Genomic DNA, 20,770 nt, shown 5'->3' on the forward strand with positions numbered 1-20,770 from the left:
TTTGAAAGCGTTGTCTCAAGAAGAGTTGTTCTCCAATCAAATGTCCCGGGAAGTGTTTCTTTGGCGTAAGCCGTTTATTACCACATATTTCAACATCATTATTCATCATCAAAGAAAACCTGAACATATATATGATTTAAACTTCGAAAAGTATAATTTTGTTTGTTTATCTGGTAGCAAGAAAACATGTATTTTCATTTAGTTTTCAATAATATTTGTAAATATAAAATCAATTCCTCGGAGTTAATAGCAAAGGATACCTACTGAGATATTTTCGAAACCAATCTAAAATTCTAAAATACAGATCCTTTTAGTCACAGCGCTGTATAGAACTCTATCTAATAAATATCTGTATTTCAACCAGACTGTTCCTCTGAAACAAGCGTTATATTGAGGTATTATTTGCCCAGTAAAACGCTTAAATGAATTCATTCTCCAGCTTTGATATAAATGTTTCTTATTTTTTCTAGAAAACGCATTTATTATCATTTTGACTCCATACTTTCACATTTGACCAAGACATGAAAAAGTTATACCAGTTTTACGTTTTTGGTCAAGATTCAATTTCCATCTATGATATTAATGTTTCTTATTTTTTCTAGAAAACGCATTTATTTTTTCTAGAAAACGCATTTACTATCATTTTGACTCCTCACTTTCCATTTGACCAAGAAATGAAAAGGTTATACCAGTTTTTGGTCAAGATTATGCATTTTTCCTTTTTGATGATGTCAAAACTGGAAGTTCGTCTTAGTGAAGGATATAATTAACTTGATGTCAAACAATGATACATCATCCTAAGTATCTTGTGTGATAATTACCAGGGCTATACTGATATCTATTGTAATACCAAACCTAAATGGTGTATGTATTGTCAGCTTTAGTTCATAAAATAATTATACAGATATCATAAAAACATAAGTAATCAACTGTAAGAGCATAACATTACCAGAGACCTTCGAGACCTTTTGTTACACATGCACTGATAGCAGTAGTTACCAATACTGTAGGTAAAAGAGAAAAAAATGAGTACAAATTGTTTTAAAATCAAAACAACAACAACAAAACACAGAAAAAATCTTTACTGTAAACTTTTTTCGCGGCTTCTGAATTTCGCGATTTCAAAACAAGTTCGCGAAGATTAACATTAGTAGATATTAAATTGAATGGAAATTCCTTTCAATATTAATAGTGCAAATATCAGTTCACGGGGAAATTACTTTCCTCGCGAAATTCGCAAAAGTAAATAGCACACGGAAGAATGTTCATTTACAGTAATGAATTATTTGGACATTGAGAACCTAAAACTATATTTTTCTGATAAAGGTTCAGTGAAAGTCTCATAAAAACATCGACCTACGATCGGCGATGTCTGGGACGTTAAACGAATAAAAAACAAAAAAATATCTTATATGGGCCATAACTGGGCAAAAACTTTGCCATGTTATTTTTTCTTCTGTAATCTATTGTCAATCATTAGGTTTGATGAATCAATCTTTAAAAAACATTGAAATGGACTGACAAACATGTTTGGTGCCTTGTAAACATTACAACGATTACAACACAGAATATGCACTGTAAAATTCCTGTTTTTTATACATCATATATGATAGAAACATACATGCAGAAATAATTACACAATTACTGATAACACTGTAAAGATTTTAAATGAAATTGTAGACCACAATTTTTCTTCATGGTCTGACCGTGTTTACAGTACATTTCACTGCACTATAGGTGTATATACAATGAGTTTTTGTAGTACTGCCAAAACGGAGTTTCAACTCTTATTTGTACTTGTAAAATTAATACTAAAAATTGAAATTTTCAAAATGTAATTTTTTATGTTGAATAAAATATCAAAAGCTCTTCTTGATCCATGGTTATGGAAATTACAGCGCTTTAAGTAAGCAATGTGTTTCTGTACCGGCGTGGTAATGTATTAATACTCTGCCTACTGACCTTAGCCTCGGTGACACCATTCTTGTGTCTTTACCAATAAAACACCCAACATACCTCTTATTGAAACAAAGGCATTATATGGAAGAACACAAGTTGTGTTATTAACTGCCGACACTCACTAGTCATGTTACTCTTATCATGATCAACCTATTCAACATTGTAACAATCATCTGGGCATTTAAAACAAAACAATACATATTATAACCATACAGTGCTTAACAGAGCGGTACCCATTGAGCTGGTGGTTAGTCCAGATAACTGTGCGGCTTTAACGACGTATATCCTGTTAGGTAAACGTAACATCCGGCGAAAAAGTCTCTACAACTTGTGAAACTGTCAAATCAAGGATTAAGACATTTCTGTTAGAGTTCCACTTTGTTGTAAGTACACGTTTGTATATCATTCAACAGCAAATATATGAATTATAGACCATCCATTGATAATTTACGTAGCATAGTTTTGATATGACATTCAAATTTAAATCTTCGAACCAACAACACATAATGTATATGATACATTTTAGTAATTATATAATATCAAAAACACAAGTGTGGCATAATTTTATGACTCATGTCCTATTTTGACATATGTTTGTATGTATGTATGTAACAACGTTAATTTCTTCGTTTATTTTTCGGAGCACCCGCCTATATGACGGTAGAACGAAGTCAGATACACTCCATAAGGGATTACTGGGATTAGTGCCTATGGCATCAAACAACCAACACAAACTAACTATAATGTATATACAAACATGCACATGCAACCATACACAGAGATTATAAGATTATAAGATTATAAGTTTGTATAATGTTATAAACATGCACATGCAACCATACACAGAGAACGATATTAAACTATAGACTGTTTAGATACACCGGAAGAAGGAAATTGTTTACATGAATGAGATTATAAATGTGTGTAAAGAGGTGTTTGTCAGTGGGAAGTATTCCTTATATCACATATTTATGTAAAATTTTAATAAGCAATTTGATGTCATATTCTAGTTGCAAGTAAATCATCGAAATGTTATTGAATGCTACTATAACACTTATGTGTTTTTCACGATGATGGAATGAAATGAGAGGGTCACATGTTCACACGTTACTAGAGCTGTTGCGTTGGGCAATATATCACTACAACTTGATATTTTATTAGGAATTTCTGATGATGTCGCCACGCCTTCGGGAATACATCAAAGTCATACTGGTGCTGTCAGCCATTGTGTACGTCGTAATATTTACATCGCAATACGTCATAAAGTCACTACGGCGGCCAATTGTTGTCAAATCATCGAAGGTAAGACATTTTTTCTATGTGAAAAACAATTTTAAAACATGATTTTATATTAGTATTTAATTGTGTGATAAAATGTCTGATAACTTGGTGTTAAGGCAGTAGCGGATGTTTTTAAAGGTTTCACAGTTAGACATTAACATTGATTTAATAAATGTACTTATCATCACGCTAATTAATTTAAGAAATATTGTATTGTGTGATAAAAAAGTTGGATAACTTAATATTACGTCAATAGTCGGATGTTTTAAAGGTGTCACTGTTAGATATTAGAGTTAATAAATGTACTTATCATCTCACTAATTAGTATAAGATATATTCAAAGAAAGGTTATGTCATTTCTGTTAAGCCTATTCACTTTATTCTTTATTTTCAAAACAGTTATGTTTTTAGACTTTATGTTAGACATGCGTCTACCTTATTCTATATTTTAAGATTATATAGTTATTAGCCCTTGTGGGTGACGCCATGTCTTCACAAGCGTAATGCGATACTTTTCAGAGCTCACAAAATAATGACTTAACAATGTATACCTACTCGCTTGGAACGTAACTCACTAATATGCTGTATTGAATTAAGTAAAGTGCAAAAACAGAATATCACCACCGACATTTCAGGGACGTATTCGCCCTATTTCAGACACGTATCCTCCCCAGTTCAGATACGTATTCGCTCCATTTTAGGCACGTATTCGCCCCATTTTAGACACGTATTGAGACATAATATTAGCACCATTTCAGACACGTATTCGCCCCATTTCAGACACTTATTCGCTCCATTTCTGACACGTATTCGCTCTATTTTTGGCACGTATTCACCCCATTTCAGACACGTATTCGCCCCATTTCAGACACTTATTCGCTCCATTTCAGACACGTATTCGCCCCATTTCAGGCACGTATTCGCCCCATTTCAGACCATTAGCTCCAATATTATTGTTTATTTATATCATATTACATAATGTATTACCTGATGCGGTAAGGCAAGAACATGGTTTTGATAAAGTCATGTTTTCTGATCTCAAAGAGCAGAGAGTACGTTAAAACATTACAGAGTATTTACAATAATGGAGTTTTGGACAAGTGCATTCACAAACACAACATTCACTACTCAGGCTATTTGAGCGGAAAAAATCTTTATCTGTAATTGACATTAATTTCACCTGAAATTACAACCAATATTACATGAGGATTTTTTGTCATGCCATTTTCAGGTGAAATAAACCTGAAAAAAAATCTGCATGTGAATTCAGGTCAAAAACCAAAAACCATGAATTCATGTCAAATTTTTCAATTTCAGTTCATGTAATTTTTTTTTAATTTCTTGAAATGTCATTGCCTGTTTACATTGGTACAATTTCATGGCTGTTGCTCCAGTTTTGAAATATTTCTTTCTAGTTACAGGAACTCCAGAATAATAGTATTACTATAATTTATGGCAAAGCAATTAATCCATTCTTGTGTTGGTATTTTATCTGTTACCAAATAGAAATACATAATTGTCATGAATGCAGTTTACTTACGGCGAAAGAGTTATCTCCACTGACTCGGCGATTGAACTCTTATCGATGTTATGTGTTTATTGTGTGTATTGACTTAATGTACTGCTAGAAACCATGTTTATATAAGAATCATAAACTTACTGAATTATTGGCATTGAGTTTATAACATGAAAAATAGTATATAGCACAGAATAATTCTACTTTCACTTTATGCAATGTACATGATAAATATGAAATTTTAGATCAAAAGTTAATGAAATGACCTTGTTAAGGTTTTGGTGGATGTTTATAAAGAAATGCTGTAAGCTAATATCTGACAAATTCTGCATAGATATTTGATTATAGATTTTGTTGTTGGTAATAAAGGATAAAATTATAATTTGAAAAGATGTTGTTATAGAGTAAACACATTGAAATATACTGCAGATAGAAAATGTGTTATATCCCTTTTAACCACTCATAATGGTTACAATAATATGTATAATAACTGTGCAAATATGTTTATTTTTCTTTAATAATATCGAAAGCTATAAAATTTGACAAATAAGGCTGTGACATTCAGGCAATGGCTCTAACAAATATGTATGGTACCTTATATTTAGTTTATATTGTAATTTACTCATAACGCTGTAGAAATGTAAAGTAGAATATGTAACCCATAGCTTGGTTTCATGGTATGAGTACAAGTAAATACATGTACATATGTAATGACTTTTGGCAATACTGCAAGAATGAGTTTATTTTCTAACTCTTATTTGTCTGAGTAATATTAAAACCTATGCATTATCAGTATTGTAATTCCACAAATATGTGTAACTTCCAGTGTTGTATAACATGTGGAAAACTCTTCTTGATTTGTCTGTTTTGAAAATGACGTGCATATTACTTCAACAGTTTTGTAGTAATAGTAAAATAATGGAATATATTTTTTCAAAAGAGGTTATATATCTTGTGAAATAAAATTCCATCATTTATGCAATGCCCACAAGTCTATTCTGATTATCTGTAAATCTTTGGGTGCATGTCCACACTGAGTTCCAGTTAAGTAAAAACTGTCCCTGAATCTGGTGCCAATAATCATGATTCTCCTTTAGCACATGGTGTCCATCACTTGAAAGATCTGAAACAACAAAAACACTATTCAATACATATATTATGTTTGTATTAAATTTAGGTCTATCTGTTTTAATTTAAAAGGTTTTTTCGATCACAATAAGAAGAGAACAAAATAAAGAAACCTATTTTGAACCGATCTCGGTTACGTGGTACTTCGTTCTTGCTATTTACATTATAGAATAAATCCTGATTGTTTCAATTCTCGATTACCGTTGACCTTGCACCTAGATATTTTAGCGACGACGTTAACTGTTCCGGAGCCTATGATTCCATTCTCGGTGTAGATGTACCTTTGTTTAATGATTTCTAACGGGCGTTTTAATTATAATATAGTTTAGTCGAAAACGTAACATTATGTGGTGTTCCTTTTAAAGGTGGATATTCGTGTATTTGCACTTTATTCTCATTCACCGTAGGCTATTTAATTGTTAAAGTTATAAACTTAGCATTATTTGCAAAGTATACTTTAGCAACTATAAGTAGATGTTACAAACCTAAAAGATATGTATCTTCCTCAGAATTATTTCAAATATAACAAATCCAAAAATATTTTATATTGAATTATTTATGCAGCAACTTACTTGATAAGATTGATAAAAATCTGATAATATAAGTGACCCAGGATAAGTACAAAACTGATCATGAAAATGTTTGTCTAGAACAAAAACAAAGAATACAAATCCATTTTGTTAAGATTTATAATGTATGAATTTTTGGAAAAATAACAAGTGAGAAAATATAGTGCCAATACGCTAGAATCCATATTTAAGCTATAGACAACATTCTTTGTTAAATCACTAAAACCTAATTAGTTTTGTTGTTTTCCCTAATGAAGAGCCTATCTAAGGAACAGCTGATCACCATTGGAATCCCTCGGGCAGTTCCCACAGTGAGCGTGAACAGACGGTTGTCAGTAACGACAATGGTGAGAGTGCCAAACTCAACATGTTTAATGTATTTGTATATTACAGAGTTATCTGCCCTTGCAGCTAGGTATTGACGTGAAATAATGACGTAACAATTGATACCTATCCGCAAGGAAGCTAACTCTGTAATATGCAAAGACGTGCTTATTAAAGGGACAATTCTTTTACATAACAACGAAGCAAAATATGACTTAATGTATTTTTCAATATTCCTGATAATAAATAAAACAATATATTGACAAATTCTGTGATATTTTTAACTGTTTGATTTTCTATCGTTTAGATTCCAAATAGCTCCATTTCTGTATACGGTTAAGCATGTGCAATGTGCACTGACCACGGTGTGTAATGGCGGACAGCGAACGAGTATGAATACAAATGTATGTCACACACTGTGACTGTGCAGTGAACATTGCTGGCATATTACAATTATGCCAGCTATTCCAACTGTCATAAGAGCTGGTTTGTTGTCGATATATATGCAAATCAATGCACTCTTTGACCGAATAGTCCCTTTAATAAAGTGATGTCTTAATTCGTTGCTACGGTGTGTATAGTATTAGATTTAAACCTAACTTCGGTAAATGGTATGCATGTGAAATAACAATAACATTTAACTGCATCCCAAATTCCTTGTAGACCGTAAGTGGTGTAATAAACTTTGATATTGCATTTATATGTAATATTTAACGCTTCCAAAAATAGTTAATACGATGTGAATATTACTATGAAATAAAAACTAAAATATGCTTCTTTATTATAGGTTAAGCCGTGGGTCATCACAAATAAAGTCGAAGGCGGAAAATTATCATCATTAAAAGTGGGTGTTTGTTTTGTCTTTCCTTGAAATTGACTTTTTTCCTATACTTGTTTGAAATTGTAAATATGGTTCGAAAAAATAAGTAAAAATTTTCATCCATGAATACAAAAATGAATTGAAAATTACGTAATTTCTGCATTCTCTTGAACTTTTAAGAATAATTGAGGAAATTATGCAAACACACTAAACTTTAAAGAAATTATCAAACTACCTTCTATAACTGAAGATAGTTTGATGGGTTAATCCCCATTCTCGTGAAAGTAAGTAAAATATTCAATTAATTACAGAAAGCAGCTGGAGGATACAACAACCAAATGAAATTGGTGAGTTTGATATCTGTTCTTCTATTTAATTTTAAAAGTAGTTGTATCATTATTTTAATGACGGTTGTCTTACCGTATATGCTTACCTTTCAGATCTTTAGTGGAAATTATTTTAATTCTATTGTTTATATGCTTTTCAATTTTAGTTCTAGAACGAGTTGTTATTAACTATATATGTATATCTATGTTGTTTCCCTTTGTTTTTGCTTTAGTATTTGAAAGTAAATTATGTTTCTGAATTAATTGCTGGTCGGTATTCCTTTTTACTCTTATATCTGTTATCGGTTTACCTCATGTAATACACTCATGTCGTCTGGTGCTGTATTACATGGCTATACATGCAATACAACCTCGTAACGTCATGGCGTCAACAAAATTACAACTTTCTCGAAAAATTTGAACATCAATTTCAGACATCAGATTGGAATCGTTAAAGACGCAGTGTGGTTTACTTTTAGAAATAAAGCGCATTTTTCATGTTTAGAGCATTGATTTGCAATCGCGGTATTCTTTGAACTAACTATCTAAAAATGTTGGGATTTTTGTAACAGAAACGTTGACATATGAGAGAAAAATACCCAGTTATATGTGGATACATGTAGGATGGATAGACACGATTTACCCTCGAGACTACAAAATGTTGTAAAACTCCCGACAAGCCTATGGTATTACTACATTTTGTAACCCACGGGTAGACGTTCCCAATTCTTCCTTTCCACACATAGAATAGGCGAATAATATTCTATATTTGCAGAGTTTGTCCTCACGCCTTGTGTTAATTGTGGTTTACTATTTCGCTTTTTGGTTGTTTTATGAAAGCGAATTTATCTTATAACGAGTTTGTCTTTCTGTAACATGTTTGTTCCTCGGTTGTCTTGTCATTCTTCACCCACAGTAAATTTTGTACTTTATTGGTATCTTTTTTCTATATCGTTTTCCATATTTAACAATTAATTTGAATAGAAATGCAAGGGTGTTTTTTTTTATTTTGGTGTCTGTGAAAGCGTTACGCCATTATCTTAACCAATCAGAGACAACGGTACAAAAAGCAACGTGGGCTGGAAGTTATGAATAATGAAGTAACATTAAACCAATCCAAATGCTCGTTACAAGCACGATCGAATTATTTCCAAACAGGATATGAATATTCCAGTTGAAATCATCAACTGTGCCAACAAAACCGTGACGAACCCTTACAAGTATGACTACAGTACGGAGTTCTACCTCCCCCCTCCTGTACAAGATCTGTGTAGAATGTCTTTACCGGATCTCGAATATTTGTATCAAAGGTATGTATCAATAAACAAAATATCATTACATATTAAGTGTTATAATATGATGTTTTCTTTCATACCTACGGGTGTAATACTGACTGGTCAATACTGGCACTCTGGCAATACACGCATCTTGCCTGAGGCTGTATTACATGGCTACCCATGCAATAAAGCCTCGTGACGTCAAGGTGTCAACAAAATCTCTATTTCCTCGGTAAAATTTTAACATTTTTTTTTACAAATATGACTAGTTTTACTATTAAAGATGAAAACAAAGGAATTTGTGTTGAAAATATCACGCAATTTTTCATATATGGAAAGTTGACTTCCAGTCGTAGATTTCTTAGAACTTATTTCAAAATGACAGGATATAATAGTTGTAAAATTGCAATAAAACTTCGAGGTATGAAAGAAAGTATTTTTTCATAAGTAGATGTGAAGGATTGGGATATTCTACCCTTGGAATCACAAAATGTTGCAAAACCCTCGGCAAGCCTGGGGTTTTACTACATTTTGTGACCCTCGGGTAGAATATCCCTTTCCTTCATATCCACATATGAAAGAGTCTTATAATATATAATTGTACACACCATTACATGTCATGCATACAGCCATCTCGAATATTTGTATCAGAGGTATGTGTCAATAAACAAAATATCATTATATAAATACAATGTTTTCTACCCCAATACGTCGTGTTATTCAACTCACATGTCATTGTGTGTACTGGGTGTTGGATAAATATATTGATATTCCTTCCGGTCTTTTTATTCGATTTTGATCTAAAACTTTAACCTGAACTTCTTTTTTCTCATGGTCACGTCAAAAATTATTTTTACGTCCTCGATTATCGAATAACGTCATATTGTTATACTGAGACCGCTGTTTGCAGAACAAACCGCTGTAGTAATGATTGTGTGACGAATTTTTAATTTGGATTATTATCATATTATAATTTCGATTTACATTATTTTTCTATTGTCATCCACTCATTACCTGAAGTCAATAATATGTACCCGAGACAGTTCTATGAAATTCCTTAACTTTCAGGAATCCCTTAAAGATGCTCCACCGCCGACAGCGCTTAAACGATATTCATCATTTGAACAATTATTGGTGTTTAATCGTGCATATATATGTCTAATTAACACAAAAAATGATATAAAATAATCGATTTTACCTTTGGTGCATGCGCAATCAGTCCTTCATTCTATATAGGATATAGTGCCATGCAAATTTTTCGGGATGCAAATAATTTTTTTTAATTTTTAACTTAAAAGTAAAATTAGAAGCTCAAACTTTTCAATGGTGGTAATGGTGTAAAGTAATAACTTTTGTAACTGAAGAAAAATACTACATAGTCTGTTCCTGTTTTTGATAGAGAAAAAATACCTTTTGTCAGCGGTGGAGCATCTTTAACATAAAGTTATCCATATGAAAGCATTACAGATTTTAAGATAGGCTCCTTTACGTCAGATTTCCCCTAACTTCTAATACCATGCGGGCAATTTCGATTTAATGAATTTCTTGGGTAATATTCGTGAAGCTGGGCCCCAGAACAATCTGTACACCTTTCGCCCATGATTCTGTGAGATATTATAGATACCCATGAATATATGTGATTCAATAGTTTGTGTATGCCACCTCTTGCGTTTTACTAGGTACCTGAGTTCCATACAGACCGTATGTAAAAATCCGAGAAGATTCGGGAAGATCACAGATGGTGGTTGGGATGTATGTGTGGAGCCGAAGTACCTCCAGATTAATTCGTGTCTCGTCTATTCGTTTGGGTACGTATACTAAGAGCACTGGTCCTGGTTTCATTAAACAAAAGCAAAAAAAAAAACAAAAAAAACCAACAACACCGACTTAAAAGTTGTATGGTCTATAACTTTCGCTCTTTTTGGTCATAGTGAAAACTGTTTAAGTGTTATACATATTTTTCTCAGTCTGCCTCAGTTTTAAACTTTCTAATTTTACCACTTTTTATAAAGTTGCAGCACTGGAAGTATCTTTAATTATAAAAGTAAAAAATCTTTTTGACGTGTACACGTGAAAAATAGGCTCGAAAGATGCCGAATCATTCCGAACTCTTCCGAACATCGTCTCGACAATCTCGAAGTAAAACGAGGGTTGTGAAACCAAGAGAAAACATCAACAATTTTTCATAAACAAAACATGTGGTCGACCTCATCAGACTCTATCTACAAAGAAAATAATGCTCGCACATTACTATATTTGATCCACACAATATTTTACGGTAATGTGTAAATTGGATGTTTCAAATACTCTATCTGTGGACATATACCAGCATGATTTGCTCATATAAGCCAGAAGGAAAACGTAAACAAACACATGTGCGCTTACGCCAGTTATCTGGCTCACTACGTGCAGGTCGTGCCGAACGTCAGTCACGTGATACGATTCGGAATCCGAAGTCACTGAACATGGCGGTGATTGAAGGCGCTTTATTCAAAACCAGGAATATATGATTCCTAGATTTCGGCTCTCTTATAGGCCGACATATGCTTTTGGGGAGCTAAATCATCAAGTTACATTTCAATGTTTGAATATCAAATGTTTAAGTTACATATCGTTACAGTGAAATTAGCAGCAATACAACTTTAAGTTAAAACGTAAAAACTCAAAAAATATTAAGTTATTTTTGACTTGTGTTTAGTGGTGAATAAATCGGACACGAATTTATTTTATTCAAAGTCCCACATTATATCACTGAAACAAACGGGTAATGCAAATCTCAATATTGAATTATCTATTGTACCTTTTTGCAAATTTACCTCTCTTCTTAACTTATTTTTCCGAAAACATACATATTTAGAGAGAATCTAAATTCATAATCTCAATTCTTATCACAAATATAAGAAAGAGAAAGGTAAATAATTAAATATGTATGTCATTCCTATTATATTTAATCCACCATTTAAACTAGATTTATGTAAGACTAGCTTGTTATCTCATTTATTTAAAATGAAATGAAATCGGACACGGCGTCGTGTATTGCGTATATAATGGTAGCCCAGACTTTTTTTTCAAAAAAAGAAATCTTTTTATTTCATATAAATTCATCCGTGATCTTATAGTATTAGGGTATTCGCCTGACCTCGTTCGATACTGTATACGTGTGAATATAGATAAATGAAATAAGATAGTTTTTCGTACATGTAATTCGAGTTACTTCTAGCTTTTTACTTCATTTACCTTATAATGTTTTCTGATTTAGAAACGGGAATGCTTTGTAAATGCTGAATTTACACCTTAACTTGATCTAAACAGTTATTTATGTGAATTGCTATTGCATAAAGATTACATATAAAATGAATTATATTGGAGATAGGCAATTACTGATATACCAATGCCATTACCTTTTAAAATGCTGTACCAATTACCAATGGAATGTTTAAAGGGACTTTTGAACGTTAGATTAGTTGACATTACTGTAAGATGTAAAAAAATCCACTGTGGTCACAGTATGTGAAATGTCCAAACTCTGGCCGCCATTCACAATAGTGGAACGTTCTTGTATGTCGAACCATGGCTAGCGTTAGTAGTGTAATGCAACTTTTATCTAGAACTACACAAATCTCCCTTTGCTGTAGTGTGTTTACCATATTAGATGCATGATCTTGTCTGAAAAACAATTTCAATAACTCCTTAATGATTTTGTATTGCATTGTTAAAATTACCTGACACCGGCCTACGCACGGGTATAGTGTACATATTGCACATGTTAAATCGCATAGCTGTACGACTTATAATTGCAAGGATATCAATCAAAATAGTTAACAATGTCATAGAATTCGTCAATATTTGTTATTCAAGGTTTTATAAAGAATGTAGACTAATTATATTCATACCATATTTTGCTTCGTGTGGTTATGTGATACAAGTTAATATTATGGGTTGTTCATTAACATTTATCACAACAATCTCCATAATTACCTTGTAGAATCAACAACGACTTCTCGTTTGATGACGATATTGCTGATTCATTTCACTGTGAAGTTCATTCCTTTGATCCGAGGTAAGACGGTGTGTTTCCCTTGCCATTTGGTTGTCTTTGATAGACAAACAATGTCAAGATGTGCGTGAAGATAATGATAAAATTAAAAAGAGTGATTACAACAGAAGATGTTCCCAAATTGGCTAATTGGTTGAATTATGAGTCTAAATACAGTAATTTTCTGACAATAGACCTTTAAGTATGAAGTAGGGAGGGAACCTTAGACTTTAATATTTTATTTAATGCTATTGTTGCACAACGACAATTATCGTTGACGATAAACTGGTTCCCAGTATTGGTGCATTCACAACTCTCACAATAGTTTCTTGTCGTCCTTGCTTTCTTAACTGCTTACTTCCTTCATAACACCCTTGATCTAAAGAACGATTTTCTGTTCTTAGTTTATGTGTTTTATTCCCTATTCTGATAATTACCTCTAATTCAAAATCACAATGGTTGCCCAATGATGGTTTGGCCTTACAATTATATCATTTATCAGACGGAAGGAAAATGCTAATTGTAAATGCCATATACCGTCTGGTCATATCACAGAGTTACTTCCCTTGCTGGACGTTTCCCTTGTGACGTCATTGTTTTGTGTGCAAAACGTCGTTTTCGTAGAAAATTTTGTGGTTATGCTCAAAAACAAATGTTGCCACAGTCAACATCAACATGCATGGGCTGATAACTGTAATATGCATAAATAGAATACGTAATGGTGTTTATAGCTTTTGTAGTAATAAGGGCGCAGCCCTTCGTGCCCGAAGTGCGAAGCACTTCTAAGGTAACGCATACATGAAAATATAAGAATAAACACAATCCTCAAAATTCAATCCTACCCATTGACAGCTTCAGTTTGCGGTCGCCATTTTTTATCCACTGTAAAAAATCCCATCAGCGTGAATGCGATGCTTGAAGTTAGCTCATTATATAATCAAGCGATTAAAAAGCTTTTAAGATCCGACGAACGTAATCTTCATCCTGTCTCTTGCTCATTATTCGCAAGCGTTCAAGTGATAGACTACCGTCCAATATAATCACCTGACCAAAAAAGGCATATCTGCTAAGGAAATAAAAAAAAAATTCTTCTCTTATGTGGGTTTCCTTCTCAAATTGGGTTTTGGGACAAAGATAGAGTGTGAATATATGAATAAACTAGAAATATGTCTGTTAGACATTAAGTGTTCGCTAAATACTTCCTAACCTTAATTTCCACTATGAAATCATCCTCTGCAACAGGTGCACGTAGCACTTTCGCTCATTATCCTTGGGACTATTGCAAGGAGATAGTTTACGCCCTTGGTGCATTGTAATAAACACTTTCCTTTACTTCATCAGAATTTTAAATTACTTTGAAGTTCTTTGTTACATAAAAGTGTGTTTATTATCATATTGATATTGACACGATAAACTTGTTTTGTTGTCCAAAATCGTCGTCCGCAAGAACACCGTTCAGTCTCTGTGCACGTGCGCATGGTTACTTACCTGTGTCATGCTTGAACGCCTTTCTGGAATACATTATATCTAGAGCTCAGACACTCAGACTGATATTTTATGATGAGTTTTATTTATTCTGTTTCTCTCACGCAAAGCTGTGTAATTTTATAAATTTTAATTAGAGCTGCTGCAAATGCGGTATATGGTCACAGGATTTAGTAAGCGATAGTGCAACGTATACCTAGGACCCGGGATGATGTGAAATAAATTTAATATGTGGCCGGTGTAACGTTGAAAATGGACCCCCGTTGAAAACTGACCTCGGGTCATTTTTCAACGTTGAAATATGACCCCGAAAACCGTTAAAAACTGAACTTTAAGCGCACTTTTTACACCGACCCGTTGAAAATAGACCCCGTTGAAAAGTGACCCCATAAGAACTCGTTTTTACAACACAACAACACCACACACCACGAAACCCACACACATCACACACACATCAACACTACACACTACACAACACACACACACACAACAACACATCACACAACACAACACAACAAAATAACAAAACATCACATTACACACAACATCACACAACATAACATCACACAGCACATCAATACACACCAACAACACACACCACACAACAAAAGATACACAACATCACACAAAATAACATCACACAACACAACAACGCATCACACTAAACACAACATCATACAACACAAAACCACACAACACAAGAATACATTACACAACAACACGACACAATATCACAACAAAACATCACACAACACACAACAACACACAACACAAACACACCACAACACACAACCACGCAACAACAATACAACATCCAACAACAACACAACAACACAACAACACAACAACATCACACAACACACACAAACACAACAGCACATCACACAACATAACACAAGAACACATCACACAAACACGCAACAACAACACAACACCACCTAACAACAACACACACACACAACACAACACAACACGCCTCACAACACAACATAAAAACAAAACATCACACAATAACACATAACACAACACAACCACAACACACAACCACGCAGCAACAATACAACACCACCCAAAAACAACACAACACAATAATACACAACACCACAACACACGACAACATCACACTACATAACACAACACAAAATCACACAACAAAACATCACACAACAACACATCACACAATACAACAACACACAACACAACCACAGCCACACAGCATACAACAACACACAACACACCAATATCACACAACACAATAACATTACACAACCACACATAACAACACAACACAAAACAACACAATAACACACAACATCACACAAGTACACACAACTACAAAACACAACAAACAACATACAACACACAACTACAAAACAACACAACAACACCACACAAAACAACCATACGCAGAACATAACATAACTGATCCATACGCAGATATATAATACATGTATTCTTGTATTGCAGGGAATTGATATATATTAACAATTACTGAATACCTGACAAACGTAAAATCGTCGAAAATATAATCATAAAAAATCATTAGGAAACAAATTAATAATATCCCATAATTATAGTTTTGTAACACTATCCACTGGTACTCGGAAGTGAACACCACATAGTACAATCTTTTCAAAAGATCATCCGTTGATAGTTTGCCAAGGTCATTTTTCAACGGTAATTTTTCAACAGACCTGCCGTTGAGAATTGACCCTAGACACTGTCAATTTTCAACGGCATGTTCAATTTTCAACGGCATTCGGGGTCCGTTTACAACGTTGAAAACTGACCCGAGGTCAATTTTCAACGGAGGTCCATTTTCAACGTTATACCTGTACTAAAAGTTATCCGTTTCGTCACTTTCTTTTATTGACCCTATAAATCTGAATTGCATTGTATTGTTCCGGAAGTTTCCAAAGTCGATCAGATGCTTAGAATATCGTGACCGATGCAAGAGTTTGTATGATACGCCTCTTGAAATTTACACAAAACAAATGCGTTTAGCACTGTGAAATGTCACCGTTGTTAATTAAAAGTAGATTATCGCTGACAAATATATCTTAATATAAGTTTTTTGAAAGTTTGATGTCACTAAAGCATGGCGAAATCTTTTTAAACGCTATATAGGGCACTGACGTCCGGTATCGCGGGCGCAGTTGGAATCTGCGCATAGCGGATGTACACAGATTCTACACCTGACAAGGAAAGTTATAGTACGAGTACACTAAAAATAAACAGAAAATTTGTCTTCGTTATTTCCATAAATTGAACTTTTTAACATTGCATAATTAATGCTTACTGAAACATCTGGCGGCGTCCTTTAAGGCTTTGCCTTCAGTCATATTAAGTTTAACACAAACATCTCTTTCATCATCAGTATGGGGGCCAAGAGTCACGTGAGGAGTAAGGATAGGACTTATTTCCATGCTACCGGACTCTCTGACGTCACCCGGACAAATGTGGTTGGGAATGAATGGCGGATGCAGACATTCCAGGACATTCGCACAGAACTTAATCATGTTGAAGTATGTTATCATAATTTTTAACCGCCATGCACATCTCTAGGTCAAAAAGGACTCGATGCGTTTGATTTAGTAAAAACAAACCCTGTCAACGAAAGACGGGTATTACCTGCTACACCATCCTCGATCTTCTAGGGGTTAATATCATCGACGTTATATCCATTCCCTGGACTATATCATAGTGAAGGCAACAGAAGACACAGGTAATTTTGTCCTTTGATGGACATCAAAAGAAATCGGACACTGTAGTTGACTGTGTTGCTTTGAAGTTGGGCGTCGCTGTCTCTGTAGTCTTCAAAGGAAGTCTCTACAGGTCTGTGATTGGTCAGTTCTTTTTCTCCTGAAATGCCGGTAGTTTCTCTATAAGATAGTCCATGGTTGTATATAACGCCAGTGATAGTTACCCTTACGTATCGAGGATGCTGCTGTGGACAGTTGTATACAGTATTTTGCAAATGTTGTGGATTTTTCCCCAGAACTTTTTTTCGCATATTTTTCCAAAGTTTATGTACTAGGTTCTACACAGTTTATGAGGCAACAGTAAAACCTAACGTTGGTCATGATACATACACACTTTTTTATCAACTAAGTTATGTTTGTTTAGCTACACCAAAGAGATGATTTAATCGTGAAAAATATCACAAGTTTAACCAGGGAATAATACCTTCACAATACTAAAAGTTACTGTGTCGGATACAGCAAATTATGTTTCATTATATTTATTTCTTAAATGAGTAGTTTGTTTTACAATCTTTAAATAACCAGTAAAAAAGTATTACTTGTTTAACCCATCAAATTATTTTCTGCTGTTCTTCTGTAAAGAAATATATTTCTGATCAATGATTTAAACCCATATATCTATATCAATTTCCAATCATCTCGATGGTAATGTTGACTTTTGTTGCCGAGTGAATAATATTGTTATTTTTTTTCTTTCAAATACTAATCAATGTAGCATTTTTAAAAAATTATTCTTCATATCTTTATTTCTCTCGGTATGTTGTTTGACATAACATAATATCTAACACTCGTGGCTAAACAATAAACGAGTTCAATAATTTGTTATGCCACGAACCAAGCATAATGGAAAAAATGAAGAAAATAGAAATAGGCACCACTGTAAGATTTTTATAATCACATGACCTTTATTAATGGAAATATGATTAAACTTCGCCTTTATATACAGCAGTTAAAATCCTGTTCGGATGTACGCTCTGTCAACACAGATAATCATACATATCATGTAATATTGATTATTATCAATTTCTCCCAAGATACTCTTGATTTCCCTGGCGAAAGCGACTAATTTTGTAATGGCAAAACAATTTTTATTTTCTTTAGCAATTGTTGTATAAATATCTTGCGAATCTTTTATTGTTTCAACGATTGTCAATATTTTGCATTACATATGGATATTGAAAGATAATTATGTTTACAATTTCTGCGAAGTCCTCGTGTAGATTTGCTACTTTTGTGGTTTTCTTGGATGATTTTTTTTATAACGAATGTTTCATATTCCCTTATCAAAGTGTGTGTTTTTTTTAAATTTCTTCAGCGGATGCCAGATGTCGTTAAAATGGATATAGAGGCGTGGGAGTGGAATGTACTTCCGGAAATGTTCGCTTCCGGTCATTTCCCCAGACAGCTGATCATCGAGTTCCACTTGTGGTCCCAGCGATACACCACACAGAAGGACATGTGGATACGTCGGCTGGCCATCCTACGGGACATTTATGACGCAGGCTACAGGATATTCTGGATGAACAGAAACCTGGTGTGTAAATACAAGTCGTTATACACCTTTAAACCAACTCTCGCTTGCCACGAGATCTCATTATTACGAAATGGACCCAATGTGCTGACAGGCTCCAATACCTGAAAGGAAAATATGTTTATTATGGATACAAAATGAGGAGATGTTGTAGTCACCGTCGAAAGGCGTTAGTGAATTCTAAGATTAATTGGTAAATTTACTAAAAACGCGTAAAAATAACACCTCCTAGCCTCGTGTAGTCAGCGTACATTGTACCACAGGTTTACGACGCGCGCAAAAAACAAAAAAAAAAACAAAAAAAAAACTAAAAATATTGAAAGGTTGTTTACTTAGCCCTGTATCCCATTTCCAGAAAATGGGGTAATTAAATTTAGAATCCTCTGAATACCTCAAAAATCATTGTTATAAGCTTTCTCCAATGAGTCAATCAGAGAGTTTGTATCAAATCGGAGACGACAGACAAAAAATGGCCGAGATCGGTGATCATCTGTTCTGCATGACAATAAATGGAGCGTGAGGATCGCTAAGGGATACTTATGTGCAATTTTTATAAGTAAGTGATTTTATATTGAGGATCTGCAATTCAGGGATGCATTCGTTGAATAGATGGCGATTTTATTCGGTCTGTGCTCATTAGGGAATCGTGACCTGGAGATATAGCGTGTACTTTTCCGACTAACGATTTTTACACGAATCCTCGTAATTCAACTTTCGATATGAAATAAAATTCGACCATAATCCCATCATATCATATACCATAGTGACCAGTAAGGAATTGTCTTCAATAAAAGCTAAAATCAGATCGGATGATTTTTGTGGTGTTCAGAGCATTTTAAAATTGATTACCCCATTTTCTGGAAATGGGATACAGGGCTAAGTAAACAACCTTTCAGTATTTTTAGTATTTTTTTTGTTTACGCGCGTCGTAAACCTGTGATTGTAACAGGTCATGTACTTACAGAACAGCTTGAATGTCACAAGGAAATCTATGGTGGGACCGTTTACTTCAGACACTCAAAGAACACTTTTAATAAACACCGATGTGCTATCATATGCTAATGTGTTACCACTAAAACAATTCGGCTTACTAGAGAACAGAAACCAATAAAAGACGGATGCGTTACCACTAAAACAATTAACCACAATTTTACCACAGGGTAGAAACCAAAAAATGTGTTATCACTACAACAAATGGTGTTTTTCCAAGTAAATGTCAATGGAAAAGTGTATTCAATAACCATGTAAGACACTATAAAAAGTTTGAATTTTGTGAAAGAATAAAGGCTGACAATAATTTCTCTCGTCATTCTCATACATAAGAACATACAACCATACACAATATTGAAACTTGATCTCAGGGTTCTTCAATATAGTATAATGTTTTAAGAAAAATTTTAAAATAATGAAATTTTACATTTGTGTCATTACTGTGGATTAATGTACACTGACGATATCACTCATTATTATACCTCACTTTCATTTAGAATGTTCTGATTGGATTAAACTTGATCACATGGCATTGAATAAGTTAGATATTTCACCGGAATTGGAAGGCGAGGAAAATTACCCCCGGGGAAGCTCCGAACGTGACCGGAAGTTGACGTCATCTGCAACGTCAACTAACAATGGCAACATAGTTGCTTATTTTTTGCAGCCCGATGGATTTAGCAAGGTTGTTTGGAAATATCTTCATATTTTTTTTTTTTTAATTTTTTTTTAATATTTTCCGGTATACTAAATTAATTATGTCCGT

At 33.7% G+C, this 20,770-nt stretch overlaps 1 protein-coding gene across 3 annotated transcripts; it reads left to right on the forward strand.

Annotated features, from left to right (window-relative positions):
• Window positions 1-2,186: 2,186 nt before the first annotated feature.
• LOC138310398 (probable methyltransferase-like protein 24) lies at window positions 2,187-20,311 on the forward strand. Of its 3 annotated transcripts, none has more exons than XM_069251607.1 (10): window positions 2,187-2,342; window positions 3,121-3,261; window positions 6,711-6,800; window positions 7,565-7,621; window positions 7,909-7,944; window positions 9,082-9,233; window positions 10,877-11,008; window positions 13,186-13,260; window positions 17,099-17,246; window positions 18,799-20,311. In XM_069251607.1, the coding sequence occupies exons 2-10, from the start codon at window positions 3,130-3,132 to the stop codon at window positions 19,120-19,122; spliced, it is 1,146 nt and encodes a 381-aa protein (XP_069107708.1). In that variant the 5' UTR covers window positions 2,187-2,342; window positions 3,121-3,129; the 3' UTR covers window positions 19,123-20,311. The 3 variants fall into 3 exon arrangements, with proteins under 3 accessions (XP_069107708.1, XP_069107709.1, XP_069107710.1); XM_069251608.1 differs by having other exon boundaries at window positions 10,880-11,008; XM_069251609.1 differs by lacking the exon at window positions 6,711-6,800.
• Window positions 20,312-20,770: the final 459 nt, after the last annotated feature.

Source organism: Argopecten irradians, chromosome 16, assembly GCF_041381155.1.
Source record: "Argopecten irradians isolate NY chromosome 16, Ai_NY, whole genome shotgun sequence".
NCBI lineage: Eukaryota > Metazoa > Mollusca > Bivalvia > Pectinida > Pectinidae > Argopecten > Argopecten irradians.

What these genes read in the sequence shown, in the direction of transcription:
- LOC138310398 (XM_069251607.1), top strand. Translation starts at nt 3,130, where the DNA reads ATGATGTCGCCACGCCTTCGGGAATACATCAAAGTCATACTGGTGCTG. An exon ending in GTTCATTCCTTTGATCCGAG is followed by an intron (nt 13,261 to 17,098) that starts GTAAGACGGTGT and finishes TTTCATCATCAG; the next exon opens with TATGGGGGCCAAGAGTCACG. An exon ending in CAGAACTTAATCATGTTGAA is followed by an intron (nt 17,247 to 18,798) that starts GTATGTTATCAT and finishes AAATTTCTTCAG; the next exon opens with CGGATGCCAGATGTCGTTAA.